The sequence below is a fragment of the Sander vitreus genome, chromosome 15 (genome assembly GCF_031162955.1).
Source record: "Sander vitreus isolate 19-12246 chromosome 15, sanVit1, whole genome shotgun sequence".
In the NCBI taxonomy this organism is placed as follows: Eukaryota; Metazoa; Chordata; class Actinopteri; order Perciformes; family Percidae; genus Sander; species Sander vitreus.
The window spans coordinates 10,111,462-10,133,772 of NC_135869.1; the positions used below are offsets into that span (position 1 = coordinate 10,111,462).

Here is a 22,311-nt window from a genome sequence, read left to right on the forward strand (position 1 = left end):
CTAACTAACTGCTCGAGGCAGCGGTAGACCAGCAACTCCCTTGTTCTGCGAGGTAAAATTATTAAATACATTTTTGTCAAAAGGAGTCTGGTGGCTTTGAAGAGAGCATAGACGGATATAAAGGCTTCAGTTCCCCGCTGTGAAAGGCTGTCTGACGGCAACGTACAGCAGTGAAAATATTCTAAATATAGCGTACACTTTTAGGTGGGCCTTTTTTTTTTTTGGTGGCTAAATGCGTACAGCAATACGTTGCTTAGCTTTAGTGTCGGTGGTACTGTCTGTTTCTCCAAACTGGGGGCTGACGACCGCAATCTACTGTAGATAATAATACACTTGACTACGGATGAGTGCCTCACACAACCCCACTTCAAAAAATCTGAACTTTCCCTTTAAGTAATCAGACTTCATTCTTCTTTCTGCAGTAAGCTGAATTCTTAAACATCATGTAAAATGAGGCCAGGGTGAGGACAGGTGAGGTGATCTGATTACTGACCTACTGCATGTATGCACAGATCTACAGCAAATCATAAGAACAGAATGGGATTTTTGCAACACAAGGTACAAAAAAAACATCATCACGAGAGAAGGCGAACGCCTACCTTTCCTCTGTAGAGGAGGCTGCCGACAGGACACACGACGCAGGCCGTCCCTGCTCCAAACACCTCCAGGACCCTCCCGGCATCCAGAGCCTCCAGCAGCTCCTTCATGCCCATCGTGCGCTCGGTCACCTTAAACTCACCCTGACAGACACACAAAAAGCTATTTAAAATCAAGTCAACTACTGCAGAGGTTTGGGTTGTGACCCCTTAAGGACATTTCTGTTTACATCACTGGTAGAATGTGTCAGAGAGTTGTGAGCAGTTCAACCAAAGAGGGATTTTTCTTGCCTTGATCGTGCCGTGAGTACGATCTATCCATCTGGAAAGTTTTATTTTTTAGAAAGATTATTTTTTGGGGCTTTTAATGCCTTAATTGGGTAGGATAGCTTAAGACAGGAAAGTGGGAGAGAGAGGGGGATGACATGCAGCGAAGGGCCATGGGTCAAAATTGGACCCAGGCCACTGCGGTAAGGACGGAGCCTTGGTACATGGGGCACACGCTCAACCAGGTGAGCTAACAGGGCGCCCCCATCTGGAAAGTTTTGATGTGATCAATCTATGTTGATAGTCTGTGATTTAGCATTTGGTTTGTGGTTATTAAACAGTCCTTCCAGAAAAATGCAGAGTTTTTTTGTGATTGTTGCGGGCAAAAATGTGTGACTTTTCTGCAACGAAAATGCGGGGATTATGAAATCATGCAAGCCCCGCATATTTTGCGCAGAAATCGTCAATTTATGCGGCGAAAGTGCGGCGTATTTGAAAAAAATGCGACCCCCGCATAAATATGCGGACTTTGGCTGATTATGCATTGAATTATGCGATCGCATAATCACGTTTTTCTGGAGGGACTGATTAAAGCACTTCCATGTTGGAAAAACTAATTTGAAATGCCTCTTTACAAATCAGACGTCCCACAATGGCTTTCTGGTTGCATTTTGGGAAACTTTGAGGAGCACAGTGAGAGGAATTTAGGGGAAATGTGAATTGCAATATCTGTGCTGTTGAGGTCTATGTGAGAGTTGCGTTTGGTCTCCTCTCTGGTGGTCTTACCCAGGTTCTGGCCAGGTCCAGCAGAGATTGTCTGGTGACTCCTGGGAGAATCATGCCCTCCAGTGGAGGGGTAAACAACTCTCTCTCTGCAGACACACAAACAGTTTTATCCTTAATTGACAAGGTGTTTAAATATTTCCACCAAATAGAGTAGTAAACAGAAAACCTGTGAACAACATTTCAGCGACGCTCAAGACAGAAAAAACACAAACCTCCTTTGTCATTGGTCCAGTAGATGAAGAGGTTCATGGTGCCGACCTCGGTGATCTCCTCCTGCTCTCCATACAGCCACAGGACCTGCTGGCAGCCACGCTTCACAGCCTCGTTCTGCACTGCTATCGTAGGACCGTAGTTACTGGAGAGAGGTCAAATAAACCAAAGACAGGCAGAGACGTGAGCGTCAAGGTGGCCCAATGGCGACCCTCAGAAACATTTTGTGCGGCCCCTCAACGTGACATTAAATGCACGCATTGTATTTACCAGTCGCGATGCTGGTATTTTCACCTTGTGAGTCTGTGTGTGTGTCATCATTACGAAATGAAATAAAATAAGAAAATCCTTATATGGAAATAATGTTTGGGAATAAAAAAAAAAAAAATGCAATCCTAAAAAGTCAAAGGGGACCTGAAATCCATAGTTTTGCACACATTAAATAAACACGATAACATAATACACATACAGAGTGACGACCCTAAAATATCAACTCAGCAGTCCCGTGACTGCTGCTGCTAAATCCGGCGGCAGTGAGAGCAGATTCTGTTGGTTTAGTGAGTCGAGTCTGTCATGTAATCACAGTGTAGCTGAGCAGGCTCATGTGGAAGCAGACCTGAGATTAGAGGGTGTGTGGAATAAGATTACAGGAGCACAGACGGTATCTGCAGTGCAAAAACTGGAGGGACTCGCCCTTTAATAACATTCACTCTGAGAAAAAAAAAAATTGTCTCCGATGGTGAAATAGTTGTTGTGTTGCTGTCTGTGAAGGTTTTTCTTTATGTTTTTGTACTTGTCTAACCTCATTCCTTTTATTTATATATAAATACAGCTCAACAGACCTTTGTCACAGCCGACATTTTGACTGGTCAGGCAGGAGAAGCACAGGCATTCATGTTGGCCCTGTTCCATTGATCCACCGGTGTTTGATGAGTCAAACTGGTCAAATCAGTGATCTTATGGAACACATTTACACTTGTCCTGCGCAGCTGTAACTCTTGACTTTGATTAATAACCTGTACTTTTCATGCTATGGCGTGACAAAAGGTCCGTCTTAAAAAAGGTGTATATTTTTGCAGCGCCTCTCTTTTCTTGGCACAGGTTTGACCCCAACACCAGCCGGCTCTGTGGCAGCTTTCTCTACGCTTCACGAGCCAAGCAGAAAATCCAAATAGTTGTACTTTATCCAGAGTCACTGCTGAATAAAAACACAGCTGAGGGGTAAAGCACTTCAGAAACTTCATCCAGCTGTCACAGTGTTATAAAGCAGACTTTAGAATAGTACAGATGTATTCATTATGATGCTTTCATTCTGTTTTCTTATTCTTTTTTTAGTGTAAACATCAAATGCAATCCCAGTGCTTTCAACAATTATAATAATATATAATTAAAAAGGGGCAGTTTTGGGGGCTTTTGCCTTTATTCGAAAGTGACAGTGGGGATGACATGCAACAAAGGGGTGCAGGTCGGATTCGAACCCGGGCCGCTGCAAAGGACTCAGCCTACATGGCGCGCACACTCTACTGGGTGAGCTAGAGGTCGCCCCTAACAGGGCAGTTTAAAGATACCCAACTCACCCTCCCATCTTATAGGCTCCGACACCTCCTTGCCAAGCCCTGACAAACGAAGGGTCCGCCAGCAGAGAAACAGGGTTGAAGGACCCGGTTGCGAAGTAGGGTCCCACCGGGCCGATGATGACAAAGATCATAGCATGTCCTGCCCGAGACACACCGAGGGACGGCTAGAGGAGGGGTGGGGAAGAGAAGACAGGTAATCAGGAGCAGGAAGTCATTCCATTAGTACGACAGAAGGAGAGTACGCAGCATTGTATTCCAACCACATTTTCTTTTCTTTTTTAGATTAATTTCGATTTTTTTTTTATTCGATAGGACAGCTTGGATATGAAAGGGGAGAGAGAGAGAGGGGGGGAAGGACATGCAGCAAAGGGCCGCGGGTAGGAACCGATTCCAACCACATTTAACACCATTTACTCACTTCAGACGAGATGGGAACCTGCAAAGGTGAGCAGAAACTCAGCTGTGAAACTACATCACGAATGAAACCAGTTTCTCACCTCTATTCCTATGAAGGTGGGTCTGATGTAGAGGCTGGTGTCCTGGGAGGAGGGAACCCACTCCTGATCCACCTCCACCAGCTTCCTGATGCACTCCAGCAGTTCACCTTTATCAAACAGCTACGACGAAAAAAAAGACAAAGAGATAAACTGTAATCGCTCTTCTACCCTGAACAATATCAATAGAATGAGAATGTGATATAGTGAGAGAAGAAATATTAACATATATTATTCAATATTCTTCCGCTTACACATAAAAGTTGAACTCCTGAACAATAAAACAGACTTTCAGCACACTCCTATAGCATGACTTTATAATCCCGCTCTACCTGTGCCACTGTGTTTTAGCATGGAAATGGCCTCAGGCCCCACCAGCCCGATGAAGGTAGGATAGCCGAAAAATGTTTGGCAAATAAAGCGTGGTGTACTGGAGAAAGGTGGTGTGTTGTGTTTTCATTTTGATAGACTTGCATTCAAGCTCACGCTGGTCTGCATCTCACTGTGTGTGCACTCTCAAAGTCAGGAATTGTAGCATGGCAGACTAATATTTCAAAGCTTTTATCACAAAAATCAAACAAGAAGTAAACACCGCGTTTATTGAAATGTTTTATCGGTGACATGCAAAAACAGTACGAGTTTGAAGTCAGCAACTTCATTCAGTGATATCACCTACAAACCTGTATCTATCTAAAGTTTGCATTAACACTAGCCACCACAAGGGTGTGTTTCCCTGCATATGAATTTATCTTTTTATATGTAAAAGTATGGTTTATTCTTTTAAAAGCTACAAAATCTCTTTATAGCAACATTGTACATGCAGATCAGGTCATATCAATTAAAGACTTCAGTAAACAAACTTCAAACAACGTTCACTGAAACCATAATGGTTGGCTGTTGCTTCTAAGAAAAGGTGAAGAGTTTAGTAGCATTTCATTACATGTGTACAGTATATGTAAACTGTCATACTGTGCAGCACACAGCAGAGACTGGATTCAGGCAGAGGATCATCATGGTCCCACTGCGTCCTGAACTCTACTATGAAGCAAGTTCAACAGAGCCAGGCTTTCTTTGCCTTAGCTGGCTCGACAAAGCCTGATGTCCTAATCAGAGATAACGGGCGCCATGACCATAGTTATCAACTTGCTCTGTTAACCTAGGCCCTTATCAGACATAACGGGTACAACTACAGCGGTTGTCAACTTGCTCTGTTAACCTAAGCTTTCTTCGTCAGGCTCTGTGTTCCATAAAAAGGGGGCAAATAGATGGATTGTGGCGCGCCTACTTCTGCCTATGAAGCAGAGATGCTCACAAGTCTCTGAGCTAGAGTCCAAGTCAAGTCTCTGATATAGATATATATATATATATATATATATATATATATATATATATATATATATATATATATATATATATATATATATATATTGCGTTCTGGGCCATGTTGTGTGACGTTTTTAAAGCCGAAGCTTCTGATGAATGGCGCAGCAGCTGCCGGTGCGGTCGACATGTTTGTTGTCCTCTCTCACGTGTGGCTGCGCGCAGCAGATATGTTACGTATTATGTAGGGAGGTTATAAGTTACGCAGGGAGGGGAATAACATTCATGAGACATTCCCATTCTCTGCTATGGAAATTATGAAATAAATATTACAGCAAAAGGTGCACACTGTTGCTGCAAATAAGCCAGGAGAGGAATGGCTTACATTCGTTACACTCAAGAACTGCATTTAGGTTTGACACTGTTCCATAATGGAGGTGTGGAAATCACTTCAGTTTTAGGACAAATCTAAGTGAAATGTATTTTATTGATTGAATAATAGATGTGATAAATACCAATAGACTAATCAATTTTCTATTCGGTGTTCTATTAGCTGCAATAAAACGGACTAATGTAAACCTCATACTTATTAATGGAGAATATAGTATTCTCCATATAATGTATGCTACCTGTGATTTTATAGAAGGCAGAGAACACTACAAACATTCGTAGATCAGAGACCGCAACAACAAGCTTACAAATAAAATAACAGTAAACAGGTTAGCCGTGCAGCATAAGTTACCATGGCGATCTAGCCGAGTTAACCTTCATGACATGGAAAACCCTGGCTTTAGACACATCGTGCCTCGCTCTGGTGAAATATTAACTCTTGAATCAGGTTTGTGCTGTTAAGTGTTGGCGGTAAGCCTACAATAGGCATGCTGCCAAGCAGTTACATAACCTAGTGCAAGTTTAATAGCCTCAGGGCTTAAGAATTTAAGGCACATTCGGACCAACAGTAGCACTGTGGCAAAACACAGAGGAACTGTCTTGTGTGGACATGTTGCTGAGGGGCAGTTGCTGATTTTTACACATCACGCAGGATTGTACAACTCTGACGAGTTCATCACAGCAGCAGTGAATTAGAGCTGCAAGATCCACTGATTAATCAAGCAGTGGTCAACTATTAAATGAATTGACAACTATTTTGATCATTTATCAACTGGTATGAGTAATTTTCAGACCAAAAAAAAATAAATCTTTTTTTTAAATTTAAAAAAAAATCAAAATCCCTCGATTCCAGCTTTTTAAAAGTGAATATTTTCCGATTTATAGTAAAGCGAATATCTTTGAGATGTGGGCAAAACATGACATTTGAGCATGTCGTCCTGGCTTTTGTCGGTCGACAGTTTTGTACAATTTTCTGATGTTTTATAGAGCAAACTAGTAATCGATTGATTATATATCAATCAATGGACTAATCTGCAATAAACAGAATCATTAGCTGCAGCTCTAAAGTAAATGGAACACAATGCTACAAGGCCCTGTTATGTGCACATGGACGCATATGAATGGCCGGTGCTGTGCATTTTGCTCAATCACGTGGCACTGCTCTGCAGCCAAGCCAGGAGCAAAGCAGGACGTTTTTGCCACCAATAGTTTATCCATTTTTATTTGTCACATGAAATTATATGAGGTACAATTCCAGTGATCGACACTATCCTCACTGAGGGAGGACAAGGTTGGGTACAAACTCACAGGAAGGCAGCTTCTGTCAGCGCTCCGATGCATCCTCTCCATGTTCAGCATTGGTCTGAACAGACGGATGTGGTTGTCGACTCCACGGAACGCCTTCATGCCTTCAAACAGCTGGAGCGCAGACAGACAGAGAAACACACAACACTTTATCTCTGCTCTCTATGTATCTAAAGGTTACTCCTCGACAACAGCAAACCCTGCCGTAAACCCGCAAAGAAAGTGTCTTCTTCGCCTACTCTATTCTATTCATTCATTCCAAAGTTTGTTGCATTTACTTCACTTGTTTTAAGGCCAAATTTCCACCAATGTTTCCCTGCAACTGAACAGTTGTAGTGAATTCCAAGTGTGGTTGGTTACAAACCTAACATTCAGTTGCAAGGTTAGAAAACGTTCATAACACAAAAGGATTTAATTTTTTGGGAATTCTTCTTCTTCTTCTCATTATGGTCTTACTGCTGCTTCAGAGACATTTACACCTTTATAAGTATATAACTATAAAGAGAAAAGTAAAGAAGATGACAGTAATAATACATCTGCATGAAATATCAGCCTGTGGCAGTTCTGTATCCACTTCTTGGGTCTTGCTGCACCCAGTGAAAACATCAGAGCCCTCTCCTCACCTCTATGGAGTAGTGCAGGGCGGAGCTGGCCGGGTGCAGCGACAGGTTCTGGAACGGTTTGATCTGTGGAGCCTCCCAGCCGCCCTTCTCCGACCAGTTGATGGTCAACATGTGGTCGGAGAACTGTTTGCCGAACACCAAGGTGGAGGGGTCTGGCTTCGGCTTGCATGCTGTGTTGCGTTCAATGACGAGATCTGCTGCCTGAGGTGGGGAAGGACAAGCGAGCCGGAGGCGGGCGAAGAAAAAGAAGTAGCCGGTACAAAAGCAGAACAGGCGAGGAATACAGTGATTGTTTTTAAATTGACGTTATTGACAATGCATGCTTTCAAAAGACAATTAGTTGAGCGTTATAAAGAGTCAGTCGAGAAGCTGACTTATCTGCTCAATTAGACACAATGAATTAAAGGTAAATTAAACTGAATTAAATGATTACAACAGGCGGACAGTGAGGGAAAGACAAAAAGGGGAAAATAACTTTCAATTCTAGGCAACTTGAATTGGAGAGGGCAAACCCCTCTTTTGAGAGATGTCACTTCCTTCTCCCTATAATGATCTACAAACACCTTGTACTCCGACATTTACAGGCAAGCCAGACTGTAAATCCAGCTGGATGGAGATGAAACAGGCCTCACCGTGGGAAATAAAACATGTTCCTCATTACCTTAAAGGAGCTAGCGAACCGCAGAGAGCCAAAGGAGAAGGGGAGGGCCTGGACAAGTCGTCCATGGAGTGCCTGCAAATCAAACAACAAAAACACGTGGTTTATATACAGTACTAGTGTCATAAGTTTGAAGTTCTTACCAAGGTCTTTCCAGGTGACATTGCATCCAGCCATGGGAATACACAGGGACGCCGTGTCTGACATTGGGTGTTTGTGGATGTGTGTGACTCAGCACCAATCATTTTTGCCTGCAATTGACAGTATGCAGCTTGTAACACACATGCCTGTGGGAGACAAAGTGCTGTGCTGTAATTAGAATCGGGCGCTTATGCAGGCTATTCTGCAAAATGAGGAATGCAAGGTCAGAAATGAGTTTGCAAGGATCCTACTGTATGTTGGTGACAAAAGGTGCAATAGAAAACAATATCCGTTCTTATAACCAATAATAATGGCTTGCTGTTGGTCAAGTGCAGCACAAAATCCACAACACATCAACTGGCCTTGGCACCTGATATACTAACAGCTAAAGCAAGTTCATGCCAGTTCTTGTTTTACTGGTTTTGATATTCTACCTGACTTTATGATGTCAGTAGTCCCTGTCATGCAAGGTAACACAGGCAAAGTTGATATAATATTAAGTGAATTCTGCTCTTTACCTGTTAGTGTGGCTGAATTGTCCAGGCAGTTAACTGCCTGTTAAACAGTTTGTGCTTTTAGTAATCTCATAATCTCCCTCAAAGAATTGATTTCAAAATACTTCTGTCAGTTTAAAAAGCACTGAACTGTTTAGGGGCAAAACACATTTCTGATCTGCTGCTACATTATAAACCACCCAGACCTCTCAGGTGGTCTGGGGAAGCTCTGCTTTCTGTCCCCAGAGTCACAACTAAACATGGAGAAGCAGCTTTCAGTTTTTATGCACCACATATCTGGAACAAACTCCCAGAAAACCACGGCTCTGCTGCAACTACAAACTGCAAAGAGGAGGACACTGGACAAACTGCTGGACATTACTGACAATGCCAGCCACCCCCTGCACACCGTCATCAGCAACCAGAGGAGCCTGTTCAGTGGAAGGCTGCTCCTTCCCAAGTGTAGGACCAACAGACTCAAGAACTCCTTTGTCCCTGCCATGCCATCATACTTTACAACACCTCACTCGGGGGGAGGAGGAAATAGGGTGAAGAGGACAGAACAGAACAGAACAAGAAGGAAGGGAAGGAGTGGTAGCCACTCACTCATTCACTGTGCAATAAATTAATAATCTACTCACATACATACCAGGACACTCCAACTGCTAATTTATGCTAAATGTCTTTTAACTGTATTATAACACAATACCATACACAGTCCTATATATATTTATCTTTATTTATCTGTAGTTTATTGTTTTTACTGTTTGTTTACTTTTTGTAAAAAAAAATTTAGCTAAAAGTTTATTGTTATTCTTATACTGTATTTTTTATACCTCTTTATTTAAAGAGTGTTTTGTAAGCTGCTGAAATCTGCTGCTGGAAATCTAATTTCCTTGCGGGAGTCATCCCAAAAGGATCAATAAAGAGAAGTCCAAGTCTAAGATTAAGTCTAACTCTCACTTCTTTTAAATCAAGGCTGAAGACCTTTCTTTTTTGATGCTGCCTTTCTTTAACCTTAAATTGTAGGTGCTATGAAACTTAACTGTGTCCTCCTCCTAACGGGGCCTGCTGTGTGTGTGTGTGTGTGCGCGTCTGTATGTGTGCGTGTCTGAGTGTAGGTGTCTGTGTGCAGGAATGTTGTCTTTCTGCACCTGCTATTCCCACACAAAGTTACAAAATTGTTACATTTCAAGCACTTTCACCTGTTCTGATTAAGTTCTAAGAAATAAGCACCAATAATAAACAAAAATCTTGTTTCCATTTGTTTACCTTTTTTTTAATAATTGAATCTCCTTGTTTTCTCACAAAAAAACGAAAATGATCATATATTAAATATTTTTACATACATTGTTATGGCTGTATTGATTTAAAAGCCTAATAATGTGGTGGGTCCACCAGACCTGGGAACAAAAATATGAACACAACACAAGGGTTAAACAAATGGTTCATTTCTTACACTGCACTGTGCCTTTTATTCTTGTATTTCATATCTGTCTTATTCTATTTTAGTTGTTTTTATATTTTAACTGATCTTTAATGTTTTATGTTAATCACTTTGAATTGCCTTGTTGCTGAAATGTGCTATACAAATAAAGCTGCCTTGCCTTTGCCTTACATTCTGCAATGGTGGTCTTTCACAGTTACATTCACAATATGGTGCGGAGTTCGACTTGACTTTATCATGACTGTCTGTCAGGGAGCGGTCCACTCTAGAAAACAGCATAAGCCTGACTGATGCTTCAGTAATCCATATAAAAAGTCTGCTGCAGAAGCCCATGTGTGTGCACTTTGTTGAATGAATGATGCAAGTTCAGTCTTTATTGCGAACATAAGTATGTGCAGGTTAGTTTTTGCTGTGAAGTTTGTGACATGCACGTGTAAATCAGATGCATGAAATGTGATCTTTGTTGTTGTTGTTGTTGTTGTTAACTTGGACCCACAGTCTGGAATTAAAGTAGAATAGAATTAGCAAAACCTAGCATGTGTGCCTAGCTTTTAAACCAAACTATGTAGCAGCAACGTAACGCCTAGTCGCATGGGGCCACACTCTGTTCTGTTGCGTCACTTACAATCTACATAGAAAACAGACTCACGACTACTAGCATCAGAAGGATATCTTTTTCAATTCGGCATACTAATAATCTACCAATCATCTAACTGGCTTGACATCCACCAGTGCGCGGAAGGTGGTAAAATATGCAACGTTAGGTAACTTTATTTCATAAATTAAGGTAAAACTTAATTAACTAACTTAACTAGACGTCTGCCGAATTCGTTACCGCACCATAAAGATGTACAGAAAGCATTGGGTTGTATTTAACGTTACGAGGCAAACTAGATACATTTCATATTTTAGCATAGTGTTTGGTTTGATGACCTCTCCTCTTTACCACCCTCGGGGCTAGCGGGACAGACACGTCAGTCCGTGTAAAGCAGACTATAGTGAAGGACTATTATCTCGGTCATTATCAGCTGCAGTGTCGCTAATTTACGTCAATCATTTACCCAGACAGTCGATGTAAACAGATAAACAGTGCACATACATCGCTCAATGAACTCACCGATCGGAGGGCTGCCATCTCCGCTACGTAGAGATAAACGCGATTATTTGTTCGTGTGGAAACAAACACTCAAAGTCAACTTGAGTTCCGCTTTGAAATACGAGACGCTAGCAGTCCGGCTGAGGTGAAGCCAGAAACCTCCCAGACATAAACTGTCCTTCGTGATATTAGCTAGTCCTTTAACGGAAACACTTGACTTAGCAAATGTATAAACGCTTTTAAACGGGACGGGTTGTGACGACTTTGTGATTTTTTTTTTCTCCCATTTGTTCTTGGTTAATCATTTAAAATCACCTGGACTGTTCTATAAGAAGACACAAGTATATTAGAGGGGGGAAATAGCCACACAATTAATTTAATAGTAGTCTTGTAATTATGATCAGAAATTCTTTGTTATAATTCATTCATGAAGTCATTGAGGGCGTGACAAAAGCGTAACATCTGATTGGCGGACACCAGTAGGCTCAAAAAAGGGAGGTTATTCAAAGTCAAAGACGTTGATGCTGATTGGTCGGTCGGTGGGGAGTGGTGCAGGTCTTGTTACACATTTGGCCAGGATGCCAGAAAGTCACTTTTATCTATTTATTAAAGATCAGTCAATTTTATTGCATGAACATCCTCCCTTTATTTAAAACCATTTAGTATTTATCTTAGTAATGTTATCAGCACACTTAGACATACATTACTGTTCAAACGTTTGGAATAACCTGTTCTTTTTTCCTTAATTAGTGGCTATTTTAACAGAGATAATAAAACCAGTATAATTCAGACACCAAATGTATTATTTACATGTGAACTAGTTTGGGCCTCAAAAGAAGATTTAAATTATTAAAACTTCAAAAAACTTCAAAAATTTAGTGAATGTCCCTACAGTTTTACATTACATGGGAGAATACTGTTGACACTTAGATTTTGAATTTGTTTTCCAGTCCATCAAAGCGTTAAGTGAAGATCAATATTAAACCACAATGGTGCAACTGGACTCTTAAGTATTGAGTTGATATTCCCTGATCAAATTCCAATAGTGCTAACCCTAGATCAACCTTCTTTTTCTAGTTTGTGAAGTTATAGCTTTACTAAAGCAACAGTTGCCTGTTAATTCCAGTTTGTTATAGGCTGCATTATTATGCACATAACCTGTTCCTATTTAAATCTGCACACATTTTGATGCTAAGCTAACAGTTTCTTTTACCAATGACTGCTGATTTTTTTCTATTATTATTCAACTGTTGCCCAGAGTGATCTTTGTCTCTTTCTGCCCTTTCAGTTGTCAGTCTGGTTCAACCATTAAACAGAGTTTTGTTCTCCAAGCCTTTCATACAAAATAACATCTATTTGTAAAGAGGACTTTCTACATCCTAAAAGCATCAAAGACCATTCACACATATAGAGTAATACTCTCAGACATCTGACTGGACCCAATCTAGCTTCTGTGGCAGGAGATTATAAACTTTTCAACGGTAGTGTATGTATAATCTGGATTAAACAATTCAATGTTAAATCAGCTGTTTCACGACCACTGACAGTCAAGAAGGGATCTGACTCTTAAAGCCGTAGTTGAGTTCAGCTCCACCACTGAACAGCAGGTCGATCCCAGTGCAGAAAGTAGCATCAGCAGCCAGATACAAGGCAGCCAGTCCACACTCCGCCTCCGTCCCCATACGACCCAGCAGCTGTTGGAGAAGACAACGTGTCATTTCTTATTCCTGTTCACTTTCCAACAGCACGTGTGTGGTTGCATCATGTAACTTTCTTCTGTGTGTGTGTGTGTGTGTGTGTGTGTGTGTGTGTGTGTGTGTGTGTGTGTGTGTGTGTGGTTTATGCTTCTGCTGTTCCTACAGTTGCTGCTGCACTGTGTTACTGCACAGTAAAAAGCATCTCTTTTTCTCTTAACTATTTCCTACAACAAGCATTTCAAAATTGGCCTCCTGTTATGTTGCAACACTTCCAGGAACTTGTCAATTCCTGGAAGTGTTTTAGCAACACTTCAAGAACCAAGTGCAGAGACATTTTCAAATCTGTAACGAGAATATTAATTGCTTGCACTTTTCCACTCTGAATTATGACGAGCAAGCTGAGACTCTTAAAAATAAGATCAGATGAATCTTTATATTTGTAAAGGGGAAATTGCTGTGCTTTAGGACCACAGCCTGGTGTCTCCTCTTAATTGTTTCACCCTCATACCTTTGGGATAAATAGAAAGCTGTAATTTGCATGGCAAAAAAAACAAAAAAACAGCCTGTTGCAGAAACTCTTTCTGTTTAGATCAAGGATTAAGGGAGTTAACATTAACAACCCAATAGAGTGACCGCAGTGCGTGGCTTTTTGGATCAATAGGTGCTTTCTGACCGGATAGTACTTGTACTTTTTAGAGGAAAAAGTACACTTCTAGGCAGTTTTAAGAACTACTCTCCCCCAAAATCTTTTTTTTCCATTTGCATTCCTACTGGCCAAGTGGCCATAGGGACTGGTAGGAGGGGTAAGGGAGTGACGCAAGCACGGCAACGGTCTTTATAGCATCGTCACTAGACCTTAGCGCCACATACAACAACAACAAAGCAGCATTCCGTCCATTCTCGTAGTAATTCACGTAATGTTTTGCTCAACACAGACGGGGCATTATTATACTCGGAACAGACCCCGCCTCTGCCTGCTGCGCTGTGGAGGTGTGTGTGTGTGTGTGTGTGACGGCCGGCGAGCCTCAGGACACGCTTGTGGAGTTTAACTCCGAAAAGACAGTTAACCACAGGTTCCCGTTAATCTTATGATGGACGCGTTGTGATATTTAAACAAACGAACCATCAACGGCGAAATAAAAGCCTCTTATTTATGAGAGCGGTCTGAGAGACCTCCAGCTCACAGCGAGGTGTCTGAGCAAGACTGGCCGAGCGACGAGCTAGGGGCCGGGGGAGGCGCTTGCTGGCTGTCGCCTCACTTCATGGTGGTTTTCAACTCCGAAAACTTTGAAGCAAATTGTCATTTCGGCATCAATTTTCGCAAGACTGCCTATATTCGAAATCTAAACAGTTAATTTCTCGCCTAAAACGTTGTCAGAAGTGAATTTAATGATGAATAAGATGGTGAAAATTGTTAAAAATGTCCCGTTGTTGGTTGTTGCTCTGTCTGCAAGTTCTGAGTTGGCAGTGGGCGTGACTTATAAGTTCGACCCATCAAGTACACCTAGGAAAAGGGAAAAGGGAAAAGACCCTGCTCTGAAGTAGGAGCTAAAAAAGTACGCTACTGCGGCCAGAGGAACTTAAAAATCCCCAAATTTTTCCTGTCGGAACATGACGAAAAAAGTGTTCTAGGAACGTTTAGTTCTAAGAACTGCAACAATCCCTCCAGTCGGAAAGCCCCTATTAACACAACAATGTTGCAGGAACTGAAGGCTACCTCCTAATCAGTGAGTCTTAACTGGGTTTTTAGCTGCTGCTGCATCGGCTCAACAGAAACAGTTTCTCTGCAGCTAAAAACTGACCTTTCTTTCCTTGATGAGGGGGACCTTTAATATGATTGTACTGCATTTTCTTTACTCACAACTAATCTGTTAAATGCTGCTAAAATAATTAAGATTGGACCTGATGATAGGATTTAAGTTTAACAAGAGTTCTTAGATATATATATATATATTTTTTAAAGATTATTTTTTGGGCTTTTCCGCTTTTATTCGACAGGACAGCTAGGTGAGAATTATTATATGTAATTATATGTGTGCCTGCTCTACCCACTGAACCAACCCAGCCACGAGTTCTTCAATTTTCTTTTTACACTTTTTAGGATTACATTTTTCACTACAGCCGCACAACAAATCGACTGTCTTTCGTTTTCACAGTTTCCAAAGTTTTTGTGCCATTCCCAAACCTCCCACGGCCTCATTAAGATCACTTTCACTCTGAACATGTTCCCCATCTTTCTAGCTCCATGCTGGTTCCACTGTGAGAACTTGCCTGAGAATTTTCTCCCACTTTAATTGTGGCTGCAGCATCTGGTGTCTGTCCTGCTAATTCTTCCCACAGAGGTGTCATCACATTACCTGGAGAGATGCTGCAATAAACGACAGACAGTATTATTAGACAAGAGAGGGTACGGTTAGCTTTGTAGTCAGTTAAATACTTTCAGATACTTTATATCATTTAGTATTGTTACTCCAGAAAAGGACAGAGTTATTGTTGCAGAGTCTGCTCAGAGACTCTTACACATTTTAAATATCAGTGGATGGTTTATATACTGTATATATATATATATATATATATATATATAGTGGTTTACATCATTTAAATTCTGAAATGTTTAATGTATCAGTTAACTTAAAGAAAATTGATCAGTCTAAAAAATTGTTACAATCGATATCATTTTTAAAAATACGACAGAAATACTGTATGTTGGTTACAGCTACTTAATGCAGTTTGTTTATCTCTGTTTTTTTTAAATAGTTTTTTCAGTTTGCTGAGTACTTTTACTTTTGATACTTTAAGTATATTTTGCTGTTAATACGTCTGTGCGTTTAGTACTAGTAGGATTTTGAGTGCATGACTTTTACTTAAAATGGAGTATTCTTTTTTTTTTTTTTTAAACATTGTTGTATTGGTACTTTTACTTTTATACACTGCAGTTTGGCTCACCAGTTCACTCTCACGTTGTAGCGACTCTCATCCACAGCCATTGCTTTTGTCATGGAGATGATCGCCCCCTTGTGGAGAAAAGGTCACATTACAGCACTCTTCTCTCTTCAGCTGAGATTTAAGGAATAATGACACTTGTTGCCTGGAGGATGGACTCACCTTGGTGGCAACATACGGTGCAGCGTCTTTCTGGCCGATGGTTGCCACCAGACTGGAGACGTTTATGATGTTTCCCTGCCGCTGTCGCAGGTACGGCAACACATACTGAAGAGAGAGTGAGACCTCCTATCACTTCAAATATCCTGTAGACATGCTGTACATGCATAGCTGTCTATAGGCGTGTGAGGGAGGTCAATGGAAGCAAAGAAAGGTTGTAATAATTGTAATTCTATAAGGCTTCACCTCTGGACCCCCGTGTCCTGTTCAACCAGTCCCCTCTGTGTCAGGAGAGGGGGGTCGGGAGGGGAAGCCTCAATGGGCAAATACTAATACACCCTTTGTAAATTACCTGATTCATAACTGCAATACAACTTTACACCACACTACTACTTGCACTATGTCAACCTCACTAGGTTTTACTTGGAAACCACTGCACAGCATTACACATATACATATATATATATATAAAATATATAAAATTCCCACTTTTTTTCAATACTGGACACTTGAATTTACAATCTGAATTTCTCAATGTGAAAAAAAAAGAAAAAATGTAACACCCCTTAAAACCACGTTAAAGAGTAATTCAGATCACATACATTTTTCAATTTAGTATAAATACAGCGGTATTTACAGCTGAGGACCTTTGTTGCATCTCTTGCTCCCTTCCTGTCGTCTCTCTATAATATAATAAAATCCTTACAGCCCTTCTTTGCTTCCATGGAAGTCTGCATTTATGGGAGAAAGTTACGATAAATAATCTGTCAAGTTCAAAACATTACTTTAGACGCCAAGAAGTAGCTGACGAGGTTCAGATTCAGCAGATCCCTGAACTCCTCTGCTGTGGTGTCATCAGTGGATTTATGAGACGGGTCTAAAGAGAGATGGAGGGGGGGGGGTAAGTATTTTCCACTAGAAACTAGAAACATCCTCATTATCACATCTGCTGGAGTGAATGAGGAAGTGTGAAGACTCACGCCACCCTGCGTTGTTGACCAGGCAGTCAATGTGTCCATAATGCTCCACTGTGACTGCAATCAATCTCTGCGGAGAGACAATCCCACCAGTGGCATTGGAACAAGAACACAGTTACAAAATACAGACAGCGCCTCACCCAGTAGAGCACACAGACGCTCAAGCAAACGCAGAACTGGTTGGAGTCGACAAACAAGTTTTACACGCAAGATTGAATGCAAGCTAGTTTTAGCAGGTGATTGCTGATTATTTTGATGGGTAAATGCCATGTACTATCACCCATGTCACCAAATAACTGCCTTTTTTATATCAATGTCTGGTCTTTTTGTTGTTTGTTATTTTTATAAATATATATCATTTTTTTATATCATATCTAGATCTTTTGGTCTTGAAATAAACCAACTGATAAACAGGACACACAGACAGACAGACACACACACACACACACACACACACACACACACACACACGGGGTGCATGATATATCGACTCAATATCGTTATCGCGATATCACGTTGCGCAATATTATATTGAAAGTGTCGCGATAAGTATGCAATATTTGTTTATATATCTATATCGCAATATCACATTTTGTCAATATCGTGCAACCCTAACACACACACACACACACACACACACACACACACACACACACACACACACTAGGGGTGCATGATATATCGACTCAATATCGTTATCGCGATATGACGTTGTGCAATATTATATCGAAAGTGTCAAAATCACATTTTGTCAATATCGTGCAACCCCCGCGCAATTGCGCAATATTATATTGAAAGTGTCGCGATAAGTATGCAATATCTTTTTAATATAGCAATATCACAATTTGGCAATATCATGCAACCCTACACACACACACACACACACACACACACACACACATCTTGTGATTATGACAGTTTTATAAGTGAACTGTAAATCTGAGTGCAGTATAACCAGAACACTGCAGTTGCACATTACCTTGATGTCATCCTCTTTGGAGATGTCACATGTGACAAATTTGCATGAGCCTGGCCCTGCTTTGTTTAGCTCTGCCTCCAGAGCCTCACCTACTGCACCTGTGTGATTATAGTGACATACATATTCACATTTTAGGTTTAAATGCTTTCAGTAAAACTCCTTTAGTTATAGGAGGAAAGTAAAGGGGGCAATTATTCAAGTACTGCACATAAGTACTTGGGTACTTTCACTATTAAGCTAAGCAGTACTTTATAAAGTGCTATGGAGGCTATGGTATTTCTACCTATTTCTACTTGTACTTGAGTTAGGAGTAAATGTAAAGTCATATCACTCAAAAAAATGTCCCAGATGATAAAGGCATATGGTCAAATAAAACAGAATGTAATAGGAAAATAGTTGACCAAAATAATGCTACTAACCTCCTCTTGCACAAAACACCACTTTGGCTCCATTCTCCACTGAAAAAAAGATGCAAAAAAACATTTAGTGCGCCCATTCCTGTCTGATCACAAACAAACCCACATTATAAATATCAATATTCACCAAACACTTTGACAATCCCTCTGCCAATTCCTTTGGATCCTCCAGTCACAATGACAACTTTGTCGAGGTATCGGAGGGACATTTCGGCTGTTATTATGATGATAAATCTTGTCGTAAAACGCCGCAACACTGCACGAGACGAGTAATGATTTATTTGCTCTAATTTGTCTCTTAGCACCTATAGGGGTTAGCACCACGTCTCTTCAGTTTATCCACTTCCTTAGATCAGCGTAGCCAGGTTGCGTGGGTGAGGTTCAAAGTTTTACCAAATCATGGGGTTTGCTCTGCTGCATTCAGGTGCTGTTGGTAGTATTGGAAATTACAAAACTCACTTAAACTGTCAATAAAGTGGAGAATTTAGTCGCCAAATTTATTGTGAACTTTATTAAATAAAGAACATTAAAACTCCATTTACATAACCTGGAAGGATTACATGAAAACATGTCTGGCTGCTAAATGAAGACACACCTGCTCTTCTTTAAATCACTGCAGCAAATTAGAAAACCGGCAATAAAACTGCTACTGCTCACAACAACTACAACAATAATAATAATTGTTAATTTTACACAGACGTTTTCAACTATGACTGCCCTTATTCAATACAATAACAGGACTAGCAAGAGACTAAAGCTACAGCTACAGCACTTTGAGCTAAATGATATTGTCGGCATGCTAGCATGCTCACAATGAGCATATACCTACTACTCAGTAGGTATAATGTTTAACATGTTCACCATCTTAGTTTAGCCTGTTAGCATGCTATCATTTTCTAATTAGCACTGAACACAAAGTACAGCTTATGCTGATGGGAATAGTTTTGGTGATATTTATACATAGGTATTGGAAAAATGACAATTTTAATAAAATGACACTACATGCAAATTTTAAGGATTACCGAAGTTACAATTCTTTCTGAGGGGGACATGAACAACCACATTTTGTACCAATCCATCCAGAAGATATTGAGATATTTCACAGAATATGTGAAAACACTGACTTGCTGACCTCGACGGAAGTAGGCTACATTACCAGGATAAAGCATGACATGTCACTCACATTCCTCTCTCTGTGTGTTGCCGTTCTCAAAATCCCTTCCTTCGGGAAACAACAACTAATTTCGATTCAGCAAGCTACATGCTGAAAATGAAAATTATGCATGGTTCTTTTGGGCAATGATTGTAAAGATTTACAAAGAATATTATGACAATATTTGCAAACAACCCAGAGCGTTTTTTCTCCTATCCCAGAATGTATGTGTGATGTAGCCAGACCTTACTCCACAGCGCTGTGGAGATAAGTGCCAATGTGAGACTAGGAGATCACCAAATGTATTAGGATGCATCCTCTTGTGACCAATAATTCAAAAAATTCATGGAAATCCATTTGATAGTTGTTGAGATATTTCTGTCTGAACCAAAGAGGTGAACAGAACAACCCTTGGAATGACTGCGTCATCCCTATAGCCATTTCGCTTGCATGGCTAAAAATGACAAATTAAAAAAAGCTCCAGCATTAAACATGAAAGTAAAATGAAAGGCTTTCATATAAATGTGTTTCCACAAATGTGTTTCAATTAGACATTGATTAGGCTAGCCTTAGATCATCACAGTCACAGCTTTAAATCTAACAATATCTTCTGATAGAGTCCAATTTCTTGTTTATTTAATGTACCATACAGTTGCATTTATGATTCTGAAAAGTCAGAAACTGTATTTAAAGGCAACATTTGCAAAGGGCTTCCTGTTGTGGGAATTGTAGTTTTACTGCACACAGACACAGTGCCACACAGAGATGCTTGAGTGTAGACTTCACGATGAGTCTAAAATAACCACAGACATCCAGATGATTTATGTTTAATTTAAAATGAAGGCTGGACTAGCAGGTCAGGTTTCATTTGCCATGTTTTAAATTGTGGGCAATTTTGGACAAGCCACAGTCAAGTAGCCAAATGTAATTTAAAATAGATGATGACAACAGAGTTATGAAAGCAGTTAGAGGGGACAGAAACCAAAGGAAAATACTAACCACATATGTGTGTGCTCATTCAGAGTTTAAATCACGACCATAACCAACACAACGTTTACTTTTCTTAAAATCGTTCCTTTTCTTTTACATTGTAGTTTTGGCCTCATCTATGTGAGCGTGCAAGTCTACACATGCGTGCAAACAGTATGTTTAAGAAGAGTGAGGGGTTAAGAGGTTGACATTTTCGGGCAGGAAGGGTTGTTGGGGGCAGAGAAAAGGGGGGGAGAAGAGGCAGCAGTGCTCTTGGTGGAGGAGAGGGTAGAATATTGAATTTCGGGCCGACAGCATTCCCCGGGGGCGCACTGAGCATGACAGAGAGCACAAGTGAAAACCGTGAGTGACCTACAAACAAGCTTTTGCCTACTATCTTAACTTCACTCATGCAGCAGATTAACGCCCCCCAGCAGCCCCTGAAGGAGCCACGCTGCACCCCGTGCTACCTCCCCTCCTCTCCCAAACGTGACACATGGAGGAGGAGGGGTTGTCTGGACATCATGATGCAGGAATTGACCCACAAACCGTCTCAGAAGGAGGGAAGGTTTAGCCCAAAAGACACCCTGAGGTGGAGGTACAGTAGGAGAGGCAGGGTCACTCTCTGGAGGTGTTATTAGTTTGAATCAGCGGCAGACGGGTGAGAGGAGCTGGACATGGTGATAAACTGGTGAGGAGCATGAAGCCGACTGCATGTGTGGAGCTTTTTGCACCGAGGGTCTGCATGGTGGTAGTTACGGTACAGAATATGGTGGAGAAAGGTTAAAACATTGCATTAACATCAGTGACTGTACCGGCCTGGACGCATTCAAATCACTTATCAAAACATACCTCTTTAGATTAGCCTTCACCCTATAATAATAATATCACATTTTATTCTGCTGTTAGTTGCTGGTTTCACTGTTTCGTTTGCTTTTAATAGGCTCGTTTTTATGTGTTGGTTTTATAGCTTCACTTGTTTTTAATGTGCTTAATGTTCTGGTTTTACTGTAAAGTGTCTTTGAGTACTAGGAAAAACACTATATAAATAAAATGTATTATTATTACGAGGGCTTTTGTGTAAAGCTATACAAAATGGGAACATCTTGATACTAATTCTGTTTAGTTTGTAATGGTTTGGTCAGCATTTCTTTTTTATTTTTAATGTAGCACACTTCTCTCTCTCTCTCTTTTATGCAGTTTAATGTAATCTAAATAACATTTTTGTCCAGAAAATTTCTCAGCTGAGTTTACAAAAAAGATTAAATTTAAATATTTTATTAATCAGTTCCAACATATTCCTGGAAAACAATATGTATTATTGGTGAGGCTTTGTTACTGCTTTGTGGATTAATGACAAAATGAAGCAACTAAGGGACAATTTCTTTCAAGATATATTTCATATTAATGACCTTTATGTATTTTAATGCACAGACATGGTGATTAAAAAGTGTTATATACTATATATACTATATTTCCCCCTTTTATCTACCCATGTTTTCCTGTTCTGTTGTTTCTGCACAGCCAGGTTAACCTTTAATTGTCTTCTCCAGAGTGAAGAGACAAAAAAAGTAAGACAAGAAACACAAGGAAGAAAGAAACAAAGACTAAGAG

At 40.5% G+C, this 22,311-nt stretch overlaps 2 protein-coding genes across 3 annotated transcripts in view; both read right to left on the bottom strand.

The window, feature by feature from the left end:
- Window positions 1-11,886, bottom strand: part of bcat2 (branched chain amino-acid transaminase 2, mitochondrial) — a 14,346-nt gene extending 2,460 nt beyond the window's left edge. The window contains exons 1-9 of one of the 2 annotated variants that reach the window (XM_078270628.1): window positions 11,426-11,886; window positions 8,230-8,301; window positions 7,569-7,769; window positions 6,949-7,059; window positions 3,934-4,053; window positions 3,437-3,600; window positions 1,862-2,004; window positions 1,650-1,735; window positions 600-740 (exon numbers count right to left, since the gene is read on the bottom strand). In XM_078270628.1, coding sequence (XP_078126754.1) covers window positions 600-740; window positions 1,650-1,735; window positions 1,862-2,004; window positions 3,437-3,600; window positions 3,934-4,053; window positions 6,949-7,059; window positions 7,569-7,769; window positions 8,230-8,301; window positions 11,426-11,443 — 1,056 coding nt within the window. In that variant the 5' untranslated portion in view covers window positions 11,444-11,886. Of the gene's footprint in view, window positions 1-599; window positions 741-1,649; window positions 1,736-1,861; window positions 2,005-3,436; window positions 3,601-3,933; window positions 4,054-6,948; window positions 7,060-7,568; window positions 7,770-8,229; window positions 8,302-11,407 lie in introns of both variants that reach the window. The other variant, XM_078270627.1, reaches the window with a different exon arrangement.
- A 139-nt stretch (window positions 11,887-12,025) lies between these two features.
- On the bottom strand, window positions 12,026-18,955 carry hsd17b14 (hydroxysteroid (17-beta) dehydrogenase 14). Its single transcript, XM_078270629.1, has 9 exons — window positions 18,703-18,955; window positions 18,579-18,617; window positions 18,160-18,257; window positions 17,184-17,250; window positions 16,989-17,080; window positions 16,207-16,311; window positions 16,048-16,115; window positions 15,373-15,469; window positions 12,026-13,098 (listed from the first exon to the last, which is right to left on the bottom strand). The coding sequence occupies exons 1-9, from the start codon at window positions 18,782-18,784 to the stop codon at window positions 12,952-12,954; spliced, it is 795 nt and encodes a 264-aa protein (XP_078126755.1). The 5' UTR covers window positions 18,785-18,955; the 3' UTR covers window positions 12,026-12,951.
- Between the last annotated feature and the right edge of the window lie 3,356 nt (window positions 18,956-22,311).

What these genes read in the sequence shown, in the direction of transcription:
- hsd17b14 (XM_078270629.1), bottom strand. Translation starts at nt 18,784, where the DNA reads ATGTCCCTCCGATACCTCGACAAAGTTGTCATTGTGACTGGAGGATCC. An exon ending in CCAAAGAGGATGACATCAAG is followed by an intron (nt 17,251 to 18,159) that starts GTAATGTGCAAC and finishes GTCTCTCCGCAG; the next exon opens with AGATTGATTGCAGTCACAGT. An exon ending in TACAACGTGAGAGTGAACTG is followed by an intron (nt 15,470 to 16,047) that starts GTGAGCCAAACT and finishes CGTTTATTGCAG; the next exon opens with CATCTCTCCAGGTAATGTGA.